Source organism: Zonotrichia leucophrys, chromosome 26, assembly GCF_028769735.1.
Source record: "Zonotrichia leucophrys gambelii isolate GWCS_2022_RI chromosome 26, RI_Zleu_2.0, whole genome shotgun sequence".
NCBI lineage: Eukaryota > Metazoa > Chordata > Aves > Passeriformes > Passerellidae > Zonotrichia > Zonotrichia leucophrys.
The window spans coordinates 6,537,402-6,554,692 of NC_088195.1; the positions used below are offsets into that span (position 1 = coordinate 6,537,402).

At 49.5% G+C, this 17,291-nt stretch overlaps 1 protein-coding gene across 4 annotated transcripts in view; it reads right to left on the reverse strand.

The window, feature by feature from the left end:
- Window positions 1-17,291, reverse strand: part of PPP1R12B (protein phosphatase 1 regulatory subunit 12B) — a 137,547-nt gene that overhangs the window by 24,435 nt on the left and 95,821 nt on the right. The window contains exon 1 of one of the 4 annotated variants that reach the window (XM_064733341.1): window positions 9,124-9,697. The exons of the other annotated variants lie outside the window; for them this stretch is intronic. Within the exon in view, the coding sequence (XP_064589411.1) occupies window positions 9,124-9,225 (102 nt within the window). The 5' untranslated portion in view covers window positions 9,226-9,697. Of the gene's footprint in view, window positions 1-9,123; window positions 9,698-17,291 lie in introns of those variants that run through there. 4 annotated transcript variants of the gene reach the window in all.

Genomic DNA, 17,291 nt, shown 5'->3' on the forward strand with positions numbered 1-17,291 from the left:
TGCCATGGCAGGGACACTTTGCACTATCCCAGGTTGCTCCAAGCCCTGCCCAACCTGGCCTTGGGCACTTCAGAGATTCTCAGGGTGCTGACATTGGTCAGTCTCAGGGAAAGGCACAGCTGGGCACAGGCTGTGGCTCCACCTACCCGGGTGCTGGGATGCTGCCTTGTGCCAGGAATACCATCCAGGACAGATTTTACAAATGTACTTGGACTGTGGAGGGCAGGAGCCTTCCCTCAAAAACCAGAAAATCTTGCAGCTGTTGGGAGCTCAGTGATGAATAATTTAAACCAAATTCCTCATGGAAGGTTTCAATAAAATACAGCCCTGAACTGCAGTGACAAAAGGGGGATTGGCTGCTGCTTTTGCCAAGGCAGAAACTGCCCTAATTGCTTCCAATTGCATTCTGTGGCTGAGGTTGGAGCCAGTGAAGGCGCAATTCCCTACTATTTACATTTTTTCAAGAAAAAAGAAAAAAAAAACAAGGAAGAAAAGGAAACAAAATAGATGCTTTGGGAACATTTTATACTTTATATCCAACTGGCCAATCTCAGGACTGTGTACACTATTTTAAGAGAGTTGTCAAGGAATTTATTTTGGTGTGTTTTGTCTCAGAAATCCTGATCAATGCCTATGATTAATTAACCACCATGTAATGAGATGCAGGGGCACAGCTCCAGCTCAGTCCTTCTTTAAGCAACAGGGGAAGTTTTAGAAACCCCTCAAATTATATTCTTGTGCTGGCAAATATCATCTTGATGAGCTGTGTTTATTTTAGAAAGTAAATATAAAATAAAGCCAGCTGGTTTTGGGGTTCTTTCCCTTTTATAAGCAAAAGTCACTATATTTCTGCAGTTACGTAGCTCAGCTGCTCCTACATGAGCTCCAGGCTGATGTGTGTCCCAAAGGACAACCTCTCCCTCTTAGGAGCATCAAATCCTGAGCTGGAAGGGGTCCATGAGGACCCAGCTCTCCTCCTGGCCCTGCACAGACCCCCCAACAATCCCACCCTGGGCATCCCTGGCAGCGCTGCCCAAACACTCCTGGAGCTCTGGCAGCCTCGGGGCTGTGCCCATTCCCTGGGGAGCCTGGGCAGTGCCAGCACCCTCTGGGGGAAGAACCTTCCCTGAGATCCAGCCTGACCCTGCCCTGGCCCAGCTCCAGCTGCTCCCTGGGGTCCTGTCCCTGTCACACAGAGCAGAGATCAGAGCTGCACCCTCAGGGCCCGGGTGAACAGACCAAGTGCCCTCAGCTGCTCCTCATGTGGCCCCTCCAGACCCTCCCCTATTTCTGTGTCCCTCCTTTGGACACTCTCCAACAACTTCAGATCCTTCTTACATTGCAGTGCCCAAAACTGTCCCCAGAACTGAGGTGAGGCTGCACCAGGGCAGAGCAGGACACTGCTGAGGACAGGAATCCTCCAGGAGCCAGTGCAGCCAGAGCTGAGCTGGAAGGAAGAAAAGGCAGGAGGAGGCTGCCTGGGACACCTCAGACCATCCCCAGTGGGTACAGCTCAGGTCGGTGCTCCCCTACAGCTGCATTTGTCACTCCCAGCAGGAATGGCTGGGATCAAGTTTAGTTTTTCAGTGAGCGCAGAATAATTCGAAGGTCTGGCTGAACTCTACTTTTGAGAGTTATTTTGAGGTCATTGCCTCCCTCAGAAAGCTGCTCCTCTGACCTGAGAGTTGTGGTTTGTGCAGCATCCTGTTAGCTCCACTGGAGTGATGGATGTGCTGCTTCCAGCTCGAGCCTGCAAGCGTGCAAATGCAAGGATTCCAAAATCCTTGGATATGATTAATAATCCAGTGCAGCCAAACCACCTCCATGTAACCTCCAACTCCCCAAAGCCTGATGCAAAATATGTTTTCTCAAACTATAAATCAATAAACTTTGCTTAAGAAAAACTGCTATTACTGAAGCATAACATTAAAAGCTTCTCCAAGATGGAATAGTGGCTTTGGCAGCTGGCTGCAGCAGATCCCATAGTTTTCAGTACAAACAGCACATATTTAATCAGAAACAAACATCCAGGGCTGTGAGGGACTGATGGCCACATCTCCTGCCATCCCAAACAAACTACAGTTGGAACAGTTGTCATGTGTGCCATGGCCAGCCTGTGCTCTGTGCTCCAAAACTCTCTCATGGACCATGGGCTTTCCAGCAGCTGCAGTTTATTCCCGTTGTCTCTTGGGGATAAAACTCACCATGTAAAACATCAGGCTGGATAGCATTTTAATTTAGGAAAGGCCATAGTTCTGAAACCCAGGGTTCATTGCCCTTTTTCCCTTCTTTTCTAAGGGATCAAATTTTATTGGTGAAAAATTTAATTTCGCAAAGCGACGTGATCTTAGACAAAACTCTCCAGACGTGTGGAAATAAAAACCAAGCGGCCAAGTGACATGAGAGGAAAAGATTTCTACTCCTAAATTTCTTCCAGATGAGAATGCCATAGGTCTGCAGGAACCCCTTCCCTGCCCTGAAAACCTCTGGCAGGATGTTCTCATATGTTTCATTAGGGATTTGAATACCTCTTGAAGCAGCAGTGAGGGTGAGAGCTGCCAGCAGCCAACCAGCAACTTTTCAGTGCGAAGTCCACTCCAAGATTCAGTGAACAGCTCCTGAGGCAGCAGCCACGTTCCCACAACAGCATCGTGGGCACAGGCAGCACATGGAGCGAGACTGGAATCAGGGAATCACAGAACTCTGAAGAGTGGAAAAACCCTCTAAGACCATCAAACCCAAATGTTACCCCAGCACTGCCACGTTCACCACTAACTCATGTCCCCAGGTGTGATATCCCTGGTGCCACATCCACATGTTTTTTGAACACTTCCTGGGATGGTGACTCCATCTCTGCCCAGGGCAGTCTAAGCCAGTGCCTGACCACCTTTTCATGGAAGTTTTCCTCAATATCCAAGCTGGACCTCCTCCAGCACAACTTGAGGCCTTTTCCTCTTGTCCTGCTGCTTTTCACCCGGCAGAAGAGAATGATGCCCACCCAGCAGTGCTGGGTTAATGTCTGGACTCAGTGATCTTAGAGTGCTTTTCCAACCTTAGTGATTCCATGATTATGATTCTATGCACCACCTCCCATGAACAGCACAAGTAGAGCAGCCAGTACACAGGGAAATGGATGAACTGGGCTCTGTGTCTCTTCCAGCCCTATTTTTGATGGGTTTGTGTTCATTTTATGAAAACCAGAGCTCTAGTGGGCCCCTGCAGGGAAGCAGACACTGGTTTCCAGCTCAGCAGGATGAAGAGGTTTGCTCTCACAGAGATTCCACCCACTCTCCCCATCACTCCTGTGGCTGCTCATTCCCATCCTGCAGCACTTCCCCCTCTCTCTGTCCCTGGTTTTGTGGCTGTACCATTAACTGACCCAAATTAAAGGCATTGTTTTTCTCCTCCTCCCTTCATCCCTTTCAAAGTCCCAACTGATTCCCAGCTCTGGTGGAACCTCAAGCTGCCCCTGACCTTGTGACCTCCTGCAATGAGCCGTGGTTCCAAGGCTGAGCTATCCTGAGGGATTGCTCTCCAACTGCTTAACCAGCTTCTCCAAAGGCAACACCTCTGAGCAGGCAGCTGAGGGTCAAACAGGAGCTGTAAATGAGGCTGAAGTGTCACATCAGCTCCTTTCCAAATCATCCATGACCCTCAGAGCCTTTAACAGTTAACACACTCGCTGCTCCAGCTTTGGCTTGGATCAATTCTGCTGCTGGGGAGGGAGGAGAGCTGAAGGAACTTCAGCCTCAGGGACAGAGGCTGTTCAGCCCACGGGTCACAGCAATGCCCTGACCCATCTTGTTTATTCATCCAGATGCAGGAGCATCGTCTGGCTACTGAGTCACAGCAGGGAACATCTCATGGGTGGTGCCCTGGGAATTACCACAAGTTCCCAATATGCTTCCAGATATGGACATTTACAGAGGAGGACTCAATAAAAAAAACCCAAGGACAAACAAGGGAGAAGGATTTCATCCTGATACCCATCTGAGAAACACTGTGCTGGAGGAATAACCAGAGACAGAACAAAGCAGGGTGCTGGAGAACACAGACAAAGGTTAATTGCCTGAAAGTTCAAGTTTCAGTATCCCACATTTTTTGTTAGCTGCTGGGAGAGAAGGGAATCATTTCCACAAACACTGTGTAACTAGTCAGCAATCCAGAAATGAGACAGAAACTGTCATGACACAACTTAAATTTGATCCTCTTTCAATTTATGCAGCATCACTTTTATCACAACCAAACGGATCCAAGCCACTAAATGGAAACCCAGGAACGTAAAGGTTCCTGGAAAAATATTTTCATAACAGTTTCTATTCTGTAATACACTGGCAGTGGCAGCACAGCAAGTTCAATGATTCATAGCAGAAAACCCCATGTGAGAATAAACCTGTGACCAGGAATATCTGAAAGGGATGGAACCTGTTGCAAAAACACCACAGAGCAAAAACTGACCATCTGACACATTTCTTTTCCAAACTGGAGGAAGGCTGTAATCCTAGCAGGCGTTTGTAATGACCTCCCAGCACTCTGGGACATTGACTTTTTACATGGGCAAGTGACAGGACAAGTGGGGGGGCCAGTTTTGAAGTAAGAGAGGAAAGATTTACATTGGATATCAGGAAGAAATTCTTCCTGCCCCATGCCTGGAAGTGTCCAAGGCCAGGCTGGATGGGGCTTGGAGCAACCTGGGACAATGGGAGGTGTCCCTGCCTATGGCAGGGGGTGATGAGATGAGCTTTAAGGTCCCTTCCAAACAAAAAATTCTAGGATTCCGTGATTCTATGATCACTGAAACATGAACACCAACCCTGTCAGTGTGATTTGCATGCTGAGCACCTGCAGCTCAGCCACTCACTCACATTTCAGTGCATTAGCTTTTCCTTTTGCTGCAAGACTGGCTTTGCCTTCCTGCCGTGTGTGTGCACAGGAGCGTGGCAGCCTTGGTGCATTTGCTGCCATGGCAATCAGTGCTCAGAGCAGCTCAGGCTCGTGTGGGGCTCCTTAACACAGACACTGATTTGGGAATGGCTGCTTTTTATACTCAAGCATTGCTATCAAGTGACTCGCTGCAAACATACGGCCCATAAAAGGTGATGCTCCTACATCCCATATTTCACCCAGCACGGCTCCTTCAGATGCTCCAATGAAAGGCAGAATAAAATAAATCAGTGCAGACCACTGCATACACTTAGAGTTTTATTGCTGAGCTCTTCCTGAGAAAATTCAGCTGGAAAGCTCAGGTTATGTACTCTGAAGGGAGTGCTCCAAAATCAGAGGGAAGAGCCTTGTAGTGAAAGTGTGAGCATGGACAGAACAAGGAGAATTGTACAGACTCCCTTGAGGAGTATCAACCATCAAGCAGCTACTTCACAACTGGGCTGGGCAGAGAATGGACACAGAGCAGCCTTGGGGAGAAGGACATGGGGTGTTGGTGGATCAGAAGGACATGGGGGCGCTGGTGGATCAGAAGCTCAGCCCCAGCCTCGGGCTCTGGCCCCCCAGACCCCCCTGTGCTGGGCTGATCCCCAGGGGGCAGCAGGGCAGGGGGGATTCTGCCCCTGGGCCCTGCTCAGGTGAGGCCCCACCTGCAGAGCTGCCCCAGCCCTGGGGCCCAGCACAGGAAGGAGCTGGAGCTGCTGGAGAGAGCCCAGAGGAGGCCACGGAGCTGCTCCAGGCCTGGAGCCCCTCTGGGAGAGCTGGGGATTCTCATCCTGGAAAAGGTTCCAGAGAGCCCTCAGAGCCCTTTCCAGTGCCTAAAGGGGCTCCAAGAGAGCTGGAGAGGGAATTTGGACAAGGACCTGGAGTGACAGAACAAGAGGGAATGGTCTCCCATTGCCAGAGGGCAGGGTTAGATGGGATATTGGGAAGGAATTTTTGGCTGTGGTGTGGGCAGGCCCTGGCACAGGGTGCCCAGAGCAGCTGTGGCTGCCCCTGGATCCCTGGAAGTGTCCCAGGCCAGCCTGGACAGAGCTTGGAGCCACCTGGGCAAGTGGAAGGTGTCCCTGCCCATGGGACAACGTGGGCTTTAAGATTTCTTCCAACCTAAACTATTCTGGGATTCTAAGTGATGGCAGCCACTACTGAAACAGCAGCCCACACACATCAATGACAATTTTAAATCTTGATGGTCTTTTTTACAGCAAAAAATATCAGCTAATAAACCAAGAAGGAGCAGTTTATATAAAAGGGGAAGGTTTGACAAGAGGTGGAAAACAAATAAAAAGCTGCATTTGGAATCTCTGCAGAAAGTTAGGAGCATGCATTCTCCTTAATCTTTGTTATCCCACCTAACCAATAACCTGTGGAGAAGCACAAAGGTTACAAGTACCACAACAGACAGATGGATAAGCCTAAACACAAACATGGCACTTCCTTTCCTATGAAAAAAATGACCAGCCCAGTAGTAATAGGAATTAAAAAAAATTAAAAATTCAGTCCTTGACTTCACTCTCACCCTTCCAGTCCTGTCATTTATTTGCTTAAATGCACACAACAGGTTTCATGCCACTGGATGCCTATTGCATTTTTGAAAGTGAATATTATTTTTTCAGGAGGAGAAACATGATGACAAGGTACCCACTGCCAAACACTTGAAGCTTGTGCCAAATAATGGGACCATCTGAACTGATTTCAAAGGGGTTTGGGTTTCCTCTTTTGAGGAACATCCTCATTAAAGCAACACTTACCCTGGGGGATTGAACAGGATTTGTGTATTTTAGTTTGTGGTGGTCCCAGGGCTATGGCACAGTGCTGCCCTGGCACAGGGACCCCATCCCACTGTTACCAGAAGCTCCTGTGCAGGATATTCCCTCTCATGGATTGCATGAGTTCAGTGCAGAGTGCTCCCTTCCTTAGCTGTGCATTTGGGGACTTCCCATCAATCAAAGGAGGAAAAAGCCCAGGCAATATTATCCTAACTCCTAAGGAGGGGCATTCCTAAGGAAGCAGCAGTGCAGGTGCAGAGGGGATGCCACAGGAAACTGCTGGAAGCTTTTGGCAGTGACACCTTGACCAGTCAAAGCTCCTTTGCTGGGCCTGCTTCTGCAGGAGTTTTCTCCCTGTGTGAGGCTCCTGCCTGCCTGTGTGAGCTCACAGCCCTGCTCAGAGCCCACAGCTCTGCTGGTGTCAATGGACTGCATGGAAAGATAAAAGACCCCAAGATATCACATTCCTACCTGCTTTATGAAGGGTGGTGGCTCCTCGTGGCACAGGGCGGTTACTGTGGGCACGGGGCAGTGGGTGGGGAGGAACAAACACATGGAGAAACCCAGAGTAAAACAAGAAGTAAAACTTCTCTTGCTCATGGCAAAAGAGAAGTAAACTTCTCTTGCTCATGGCAAAATTACATTGTCTTGGAGAAAGAGTTAACTCAGATCCTTGTTTTAGCCTGAAGTCACTCCTGCCCTAATCAGCCTTTTAAGGCATGGGCTATTTCCATAACCCAGAGAGCACCAGGGCTGTTTCCCACCCTGACTGAGTCCATGCTGCTGCATTCCCCACCTGGCTTTTCCCTGCAGATGCTGTGGAGTCACAGCTGGCACTGCCTTACCACTGCAAGGATTTCTGTGCTCATGTGTTGGCTTTCACCAAAACCTCACTAACAAGCAGCTCTTCTCCAGGCCCTCATTCCCACCTGGCACCTTTCTGTAACCACCTGAGAACTCCCACCTCCTTCTCCAATACCCACAGCTCTCCAGGAGCCTGCAAATCTCATTGTGGTGATGGAGAGAGAAACGAGCACCTCCTCCACCCACCTGAGAGTTCCCAGCACCTTCTCCAACACCCAGGGACTCTCAGAGTTCTGCAATCCCTCCATGGCTCCGGACAGAGGAACCAGCCCCTCCTGTCACCTGCTCCAGGCACAGCTCAGGGCTCTTGTGAGATGTTTGTCACTCACTCACATGCCCAGATGCATAAGAGGGAGAAATGAGTCAGTCTGAACATGCCTGACCCTTAAAAACTTGGGGTTTGAAAGAAATGAAACCACTTCCAGCACACTGGGATGGTTCCCCACCTGTTACCAGGCTGGTGATCAGCAGTGCAGCCCTTTAGGGAGGAGTGGTAAGCACAGAGCTTAAACTGATGAGGGAAGCCCATCCAAGCCCACGGGGGAGAGTTTTAGATGACCTGAACCATCCCAAAGCCACTCCAGCTGCAGAAGGAAGAAACCACCTGCTCCTGGTTACAGTTAACAGCCCAGGGCAACCAGCGGCCACAGAAGCCTCGAGGCTGAAGTTCCCTAGGTGAGGAACTGCTTCCATTAATGCCACAGCAGTGGGTTAGAAATCAAATATTTTGGGCAATACTTTTTCCAGACCAAGATCTGTCCCTTCCAACAGAGCAGGCAATGCATATCTGATTTGAGCAAATACCAGTGCTGGAATTAATTTAATGCTCCCGTCTAAAATTAGCCTGGCTGTTAAAAACTAATTCCTCCAGGCTTTGACTCCAGCATGATAATATTTCTTGATGGTGAAGAGGCTGCCTGCACAATGATACAGACCCAGAGGGTTTGTGACAGCTTCTCCCATGACAGGAGTTAGCAGCAGCATTGCTGGGAAGCATTCCCCACTTTCCAACACCCTGGGAGAGGAGGACACAGCTCTGGTTTGGGGAGTACAGGTAACTACCTTGACTTGCCTCCTGCTACAGGTGGTCTTACTCAATTTTTTTGTGGTGTTGAAATTACTAAACTACAGCACTGGCCAGCTCAGCCCCAGGGGTGAAAGCTGAACATAAACCTTGTTTCACCAGCGATATCAAAGTGTTTATGGAAAAAGTGCAGTTTAACAAGCTGGTCAGGTTCTGCCTCGTTTTTACCAGGGAGGTTTTCATCCAGCAACAGCCTACCAGGTGAGCCACGTTCCAGGATAGGTGGAAACTACCATCCCAGCAATTCCCTCCACAGATAACACAGCTAACCCCAGTACAGGGACTCTGGCAGCTGCTTTAAACCTGTTGCTGCAGAGGCACCATCCAAAGTTTCATTTAAACCATCCTCTTTCCAAAGGAAACCACAGGCACAGGTCTCCAAGGGTAAGACAACAAACCACCAGCACTGGGCTGTGCCCAGAGCATGTGCTGAGCAGGGAATACAGAAAGGAAAAAGCTGCTTACTCTGAGAGTCTTTGCGATCGGGGAAGGAGAGGACGGGGGAGAGTCTGACTGAGCCTTCCTGCTGCGAGTGTAATCCTTACTCCTGCTGTACAGGGACGACATGGCCTCGCAGGCTCTGAGCTGCAACACCAGGCGTGCTCTCCTGTCGCTCTACGGTGCTGGGCAGGTCCTTCTTCCAAGGTCAGAACAAACTAATTAAACTATTCACAGCTCTGGTAATTAAACCCTCCTGTTTAGGGTGTATAATTTTAGGCATTAATCTGCGGCAGGAAGACCTGAGGCTCCACCAAGTTTCTTGTCCGAGCAGAAGCAGAGAAGGTGTCAAGGACTCGCTGTGCTCCAGTGCCGGGCGCTGCTCTGTGCCAGCCTCACTGCCTGGGCCCCGTCCCGGCTTCTCCGCAAAAGGACATTTCCCCTGCCTCGGGCCCAGGGGGATCAACCTCTCCCCAGAAGTGCAGGAGGCACAAACTCCCGGCTCAAGGAGAGAGCTGAAACTGGCTGGGTATATCTACACACGAAGCTTTTGCCAAAAAAAGCTAAAAAAAGGAAAGGAAAAGCAAACCCCGATTTACTCCGGAGCGCGGCCGCAAGCTCTGCCCCTGCTGCATGGAGCCGCACGTTTTAAGTGAAACACAAAAGCATAAATCAGGAACAAACGCTGGTTTGGAAAGGGGCAGTCCAGCTGAAGTTGGGTTTTGTTCCATCCTCCTTCTCCTCCTCCTCCTCCTCCCCCCTCCGGCGCCCTTACCCACGCACAGGCTTCTCCCGTCCCTTCCCTCCCGCCGCTGCCTCCTGACATTCTGACATTCCAGATCCTGACTCGCTCCAAGAGGAATGCTGGAGGGCAGCCAGCAGCAGCGATTCACTTTCAGCTTGGGATTTGGGCTGCCAAATTGGGTTTGGGATTGGTTTTGGGATTTGGGCAGGAAAAAAAAATGAAAAAAAATGGAAAGGGAGAGAAGAGAAGAGAAAATCCCTCTCGAGCTTCTGAGGCCTGGTGGGCTGTGAGTGGGATGCTGGAGGTGAGCTGACAGCATTTTGCTGAGGCTAAATTCCAGAAGTTGTGTGTGGCTGCAACAAAGGGAGATGATTTAAAGGCCACGGAGCAGCTCATGCCATGAAAGGGAGGACACACTTGGACAGCACAACAAGATTTCTGTTGTTTGCTCACAAGCCTGTTTGAGCTATGCAAGGGCGGCAGAGCTCCCTGGTTCAAGGGAGCCTTTCAAGGAGGAAGGAGAGGAGCTCGGGTGAAAGCACAGAGGGTGTGGGGAGCATGTGCTCTCCCAGACTCCCCTCTCTCTGCCCAGCTCTGCCCAAGCTCACTGGAAGGGGTGAGATGGCTCCCTGTGAAGGTGGGCGTGTGTCCCATTGCAATGGGCCCATGGGATGTTTGCTTGAAAAATGCCTCAAACCAGCTCACAGAACCACAGAGAGCCACAGAATGGCTGGGGTTGGGAGGCACCTCTGGAGATCATCCAGTCCAACCCCCCTGTCAAGGCAGGGTCACTGAGAGCAGGTGCCTGTCCTGCCACTGCATCAGCAGTGTCTGTCCTGCTCCAGCTTCACATCTGCTTAATATTAAACATTTCCTACCAAGGCCAGGCTGGAAGGGGCTTGGAGCAACCTGGCATAGTGCAAGGGGTCCCTACCACAGCAGTGGAGTGGAGTGAGATGAGCTTTAAGGTCTTTTCCCATTCAAACTATTCTGTGAAGTGCAGAATAGTATCTATATTAAAGTATTTTAAGAGTATTATCCCATTCTGCATTGCTCTGAAATCTTGCTCCTTTCTGCACCCTGCTTGGCACCTGAGGAATTTAATTGGCACAGAGCTGGGGAAGGGACTTGGAATAGCAGCTACAGTAATTCCTCCTGCCATCCAGCATCTCCACTTTTCAGGGGCAAAGCAGCATCACTGTGTAACCAGGGAGAGCAGGAGGGGGGCTGCCAGATTTTCCTGCTCTAAGAAAGTCACAGTGATATCAGGTTTCTCTGTACCTCTTCACAAGGAGGGAGGGGACTAATCATCCACGGACTGCAGGAAAGGGGAAAAGGGGTTAGGAGAGGTCTAATTCTGCCTGGTAATATCTCTGCATTCCCCTTTCAAGGTAAGAAAATGAAGTCCAGACGCACGAGCAGGCAGTGAGAGGCACCCTGCTACTCCAGAGGGCTGGGGCAGGACCTGCATCTTTCCAGCCTGCATCTGCTGCACTCATCACACACCCCTCCCTGTAGCTGGAGCCCAACTCTGCTGTACAACGAGGAAATTCAGATGCTTCAGAGGCATATTTATAGCCCCTGCACACAGGGTGATCCTTTCACACCAGTCTCAGTTTCTGGAGTTTCAAAACAGTGTAAGCGAAACTGGGCAAACTGGCTGGAGGTGCACTGGAGTGTCCCAATCCCAGCTCCAGGGCTGACAAAGCCCAGCTTAATCACCAAGGTGGAGCTACACAGCTCTCAATTGCAGTGTTTGGCTTCCCCTCCCATACAGTCCCAAATAAACCACCCTCCCATCCCTCCACAGTCACGTTTCTGCTGAGGAGGGGCAGGAAAGCTCCAAAATCAACATTCTGGTACAGAACTCACAGCCCAAATACAAAACACACCCTAAGCCATTCCACACTAATTACTTAGTGACCCAGTGTAGATCTCACACAGACTGATTAATACAGCTTGGTGGACAGTAACTCAATTCAGAGAGAAGAAGAGGCTTGATTAGCCAGGACACAGAGAGCAGCAAGAGATGCAATATGGCAAAACACACCAGGTTTCAGCATTATTCCAACAAATGCCTGATTTAGGGGTTTCTTCCTGCTGGTTTGTACAGTTTACTTGCAAGGAGTCCCCAGTGGAATTATGAAACATGACTCTCCTTCACAGTGCTGCTATTCCTCACAGCCTCAGCTCTGTCATGTTCAAGGTCATTGTTTAGATCTGACTGTTCCTGTCTGTTCAGGAGATTCCTCAGTCAGTACCAGGCTGGTCCATGTGCTGCTGTATACTTTATAAGGAATATTTATACAACTTTCAGAAAGACATGCACAAAAATCATCTTCCATGAGCATTTCCACAACCACTGCACACAATCCCCCGAGGCTGTCTGAATGCTGACCTCATGCTCTGGCCTATTTCTGGGCAAAATAACCTTAAAGTTTCTTCTCACCTTGGACTACAGCAGCACAACTATACTACAGCATTGTGTCTTTGCTATATTCATAGGAAAGAGTGTTTGCCCATAGTTAGAGTTGTGGCCTTGGCTATGATCACATATTCATACACCTTCACCCAAAAATTGGTCAGGTTCTTCCCCAGAGGGTGCTGGCACTGCCCAGGCTCCCCAGGGAATGGGCACAGCCCCGAGGCTGCCAGAGCTCCAGGAGTGTTTGGGCAGCGCTGCCAGGGATGCCCAGGGTGGGATTGTTGGGGTGTCTGTGCAGGGCAGGGGCTGGACTGGATGATCCTTGTGGGTCCCTTCCAGCTCAGCAGATTCTGTTACTTCCTTTTGCATTCAGATGCGTGTCCTCTCCCTTCCTCTGGTGATGATGCCTGTGTTTGTACTCCATTTTTAAAATTAGTTAGCCAGGAGAATTCATATTCAGGAAAATGATGTAGCAGAAATAGGATGAAACCCTGAGCTGAATATTTGAGAGGAAAATACACACCCCCTTTTTATCTGTGTGGAAAATCTTCACCTACAGAACATGATGCTGGTAAAACAAATGTCAGCAGCGCTGCAACATTCCAACCTGCAGCAGATAAAAATGGGAAACAAATCTGGGAGTTGAAGCCAGAGCTGCAGTGATGTTCAGGGATGATGCAAGCCCACAGCACATTCCCTGAGAGCAGAGGAGGAGAAGCCCTCTTGGGAGAGCAGAACTCTAACACAACTTGAAGAATGAGAGTACTTGGTATTTTTGGAACAAATTATCCCAAAACTATCTCCTGAAAGTCCTAGCTGTCATTTTTCACACCAGGTTTACCACATACCTGACTGAATTCCTTCCCATCCAGCTGAGCTCTTTCATCTGCAGCCAAACCTCCTCTATCTCCAGATGCAGGCACATCCCAGGGAGCACAGTGGTGTCTCCAGCTACACAGGGCTCAGCTGGGGCAGAAAACACAAACTGGGCCCACACAGCTCCAGGACATTCTCAGCACTGTGACCTCCCCCCAGGGCCTCCCTGCCTACATCTGCTAAATCAATCACAGCCAGGGACCCCCAACACACAACCCTGTGACCACTGAGCAGGGGGAAGGTCCCTGGCACCATCTTGTCCTTGGCCAACCAGGGCTCCTCTGGGTACCACTGAGCACTCTGGGTACCACTGGGCACTCTGGGTACCACAGGGCACTGTGGGTACCACTGAGCACTCTGAGTACCACTGGGCACTGTGGGTACCTCTGGGCACTGTGGGTACCACTGAGCTCCTCTGGGTACCTCTGGGCACTCTGGGTACCACTGGGCTCCTCTGGGTACCACTGGGCTCCTCTGGGTACCTCTGGGCTTCTCTGGGTACCACTGGGCTCCTCTGGGTACCACTGGGCACTCTGGGTACCACTGAGCACTGTGGGTACCACTGAGCACTCGGTACCACTGAGCTCCTCTGGGCTCCTCTGGGTACCACTGGGCACTCCTCTGGGCACTACTCCCAACAGGCCCCTTGGACCCTGATCTGCAGGCTGGGAGGATTCAGTCCCTTCCTCCCCAGCTGGCCTCAGGGCTAGCAGCAGGTTGATGGCACTGAGGTCCTGAGCCTTTGAGGCTGGGCTCTCACAGCCCCTGCTGTGAGCCCCTCCTGTGATACAAGAACATGGGGCAGCACAGCTGCCTGTGAGCTACAACCCAGCTGGAGGGGCAGAACAGGGAGAGGCAGGCAGCAGGATTCATGCTGTCCTTTGAACCTGTCACAGAATCACTGAGGCTGGAAAAGATCTTTGAGTCCAACCATTCCCCATTCACTGCCATGTTTACCACTAAACCATGCCCCCAAGTGCCACATCCACACATATTTTGAACATTTCCAGGAATGCTGATTCTACCATTGCCCTTGGCAGTCTGTGCCAGGGCCTGACCACTCCTTCAGAGAAGAAATTTTCCCCAGTGTGCAACCTGAACCTCCTCTGGCACAACTTGATGCTGTTCCCTCTCCTCCTGTTCCCTGGGAGCAGAGCCCGACCCCCACCTGGCTGCCCCTCCTGTCAGGAGCTGTGCAGAGCCACAAGGTTCCCCTGAGCCTCCTTTCCTTCAGCCCCCCCAGCCCATCACTGGGCCCACTTTGCTCACTCTTCTTTGAGAAGCAGAGACCCTCCATAATTGCTTCATGCCACTCCTGACACCTGCTGGCACCTCCTTCTACAGAGTTCAGCTGTTTGCTCTTCAAGTGAACAAATCTTCCCAGTCCTCCCCTTCTGGGTTTCCCACTGCAGGAGCAGAATGTGCTGTTTGTCTGTGGAGTCATGTGCTGGTCCAGGGAATCACTGAAATCTGTAATTTTATGCAGTACCTAAATCAACTGTAACACTGCATTTATTCTCATGCCACTTCTCTGGAGAAATGGAACAAAATAATCTGGCAGTTGTTTCCAAGAGTCAGGCTACAAAGTCATTATATGTCCAGAAAATAATGTTTCTAGGTATAAAGCAGTTTTGTAAAATATCCAGAAAAAAAAGAGAACCTTGGAATGGTTTGGGTGGGAAAGGACCTTAAAGCTCATCTTGTTCCAAGCCCTGACATGGTCAGGGTCACCTTCCACCAGATTGCTCCAGCCTGACCTTGGGCACTTCGAGGGATGAGGCAGCCACAGCTTCTCTGGGCAATCTGTGCAGGAAACTCAGTTTAAACATAAAAACCCATTTACCATCGAACTACCCTCATGGGTTCTAGAGAACAGAGTCAGAATTTGATTTCCCACTGCTTTTATATCACTGGAGTGGCCCACAAAACTGAAATCCATAGTGCCACAATCCTGCACCTCCCCTTTGCAACAGTGGGCAAAGATGAATGATCCTGTGATTGGCATCATCTCAGGGTGTCCTATATTAGTGCTTCCTTCAGCCCAAACCAGCAGCCATCCTTTGTGTCCCCCTTGTCCCTACCTCTGTCCTGGAACAGGAACCTCCTCACCTCACACTTCTCTCCCACTACACCCAGAGCAGACCAAGAGCTGGAATCTGCAAAGGATGAGCCATGACCAGCCCGAGGGTGGCTCCAACAGCCAGGAACAGCTCTGGTTTAGCACTCAGGGCTGCACAGCCAGAGAAGGGGTTACACCCAGGGGGCCATTGCACCAGGAATCAGTCACTGCTCTTTCCATAAGGGGATCTTGCAGGAAAATGTCTCTAACCTATCCCATCCCATCCCATCCCATCCCATCCCATCCCCATCCATCCATCCATCCATCCACTCCTCCTCCACTCCCATGGAAAGGAGCTCATTGGAAGGAAAGGCTGAGCCTTGTTAAGCCTCCTGCTCTCACCTCTTTATTCACTGCACCCATCCCATTCTGTGCAAACAAATTCTGCTTGCTCTGGAGAGAAACTGCTCATGCTGGTGCATAATGAGTGAATTTGGAATTGGCAGCACAGTCACTTGTCCCAGGGGATGGGACCAAAAGCCAATCTTCAAAAGTGACCACAGAACCCAGAAAATCACAATGTCATTAAGTGTGGAAAATATCACAAGTCTTCTCAGCTATTCTGCGTTCTGGGTGGTGTTTGTGGTTTTTTCCTGACAAGGCTTTTCTGTTTTGGTTATTGAGACACTTACAGAGCTGGAGAAGGACTGGAGTCCAGCTCAGGGGTTGATGGCATTGGTTGGTTGGTTGTTTTTTGTGTTTAATTGGTCTTTTTCAACCTAAAAGATGTAACTCAGCTCCACTCTTCCCCTCTGCATTGCTTATTAACAGTCACATTCTCATGACACTGGGGAACCTGAGTAGGTAATTTTGACCAAGTATGTCTTTGAACAGTGAGAGAACTAAAACTGGCTCCAAAATACAGATTTTTATTCCTGGGGTATAGTCATGGGCAGCTGACGAGCTGCTGGATTACAGAAATGAATGTGCTATACAGCAAGTATAGCCAAGGAACTGTGTGTACAGAAGAGCAGAGGAACTGTCTGTATATAGATGTATAAACACACATATATGAATTCCTTTAGCACTAACAAGGCCAACACATATCACCTTTAAAATAAGTTATTAAAACATGACTTTTACTCTAGTCTACAATTTGTACTTCTGGGCATTTGATTTAGCTTATTTAATGGAACTTTGTATCTCAAGATTTAATAATTCAAATTATTAATATTATTATTATTACTACTGCTACTGCTACACAACAACTGTACATGATATATAAATGCTACTGTAAATAAATGACTTTTAAATCAACCTCAAGCTGCACCAGGGTCAAACAGAGCTTGCAGGGTTTATTTAGCACTGCAGAAGCACTCAGGGTTATGCTGGGCTGTAGGACTGGAGCAAAGCAACATGGTCAGGCAGAAGCTGCTCTGTAAATGGGATGTGCAGGCTCTGCTGGAGTTTTCCATAAATGGAATCTGGACTGGAGGAGGGAACACTTCCATCTGCAGGGCCCAGGCCAGGGTTCCCAGGAGCAGATCTGCCAGGGTGCCAATAGGGAGAGGAAGGAAAGGGTCTTCCTGTCCTACAGGCACACACAGCAGCTGAGAGTCCATAACTGCATCTACAGCATCATTCTTCTCCCACTTTTTATTCCCATCTCAAAATTTATCACAAAAAAGCTGGAAGCACCATGCATTAGGCACACCTGGATTAGCACTGAGCAGCACATGCAGATCAAATAGTGGGGGCTGAGAATAGCACATTTTAAATATAAAATTTCAGAGTTTTTTTCTTTTTCCTTTCTTATAAATAGAGGTAATAAAGAGAGAGGGTAAAGACAGTTCAAAAAGCAGCATTCTCAGCAGGGAAACATCATTTTAGGACCTGCAAGTGCCCCATTCTGCATGCAGGAGAAACATCTTCCAGCAGTTCTGTGGAGCAAAGTTGAGTTTTTGAAATAAAAGGTGTCTTAGACACTCAAATCCAGCAGGCAGAGCAGGATGAGAAGCTGGGCTGTTCACTGACCCCTCTGGGGACATCCCTAATGCAGAGGGGAGAACTGGATCTAAAACAAAGGCTGC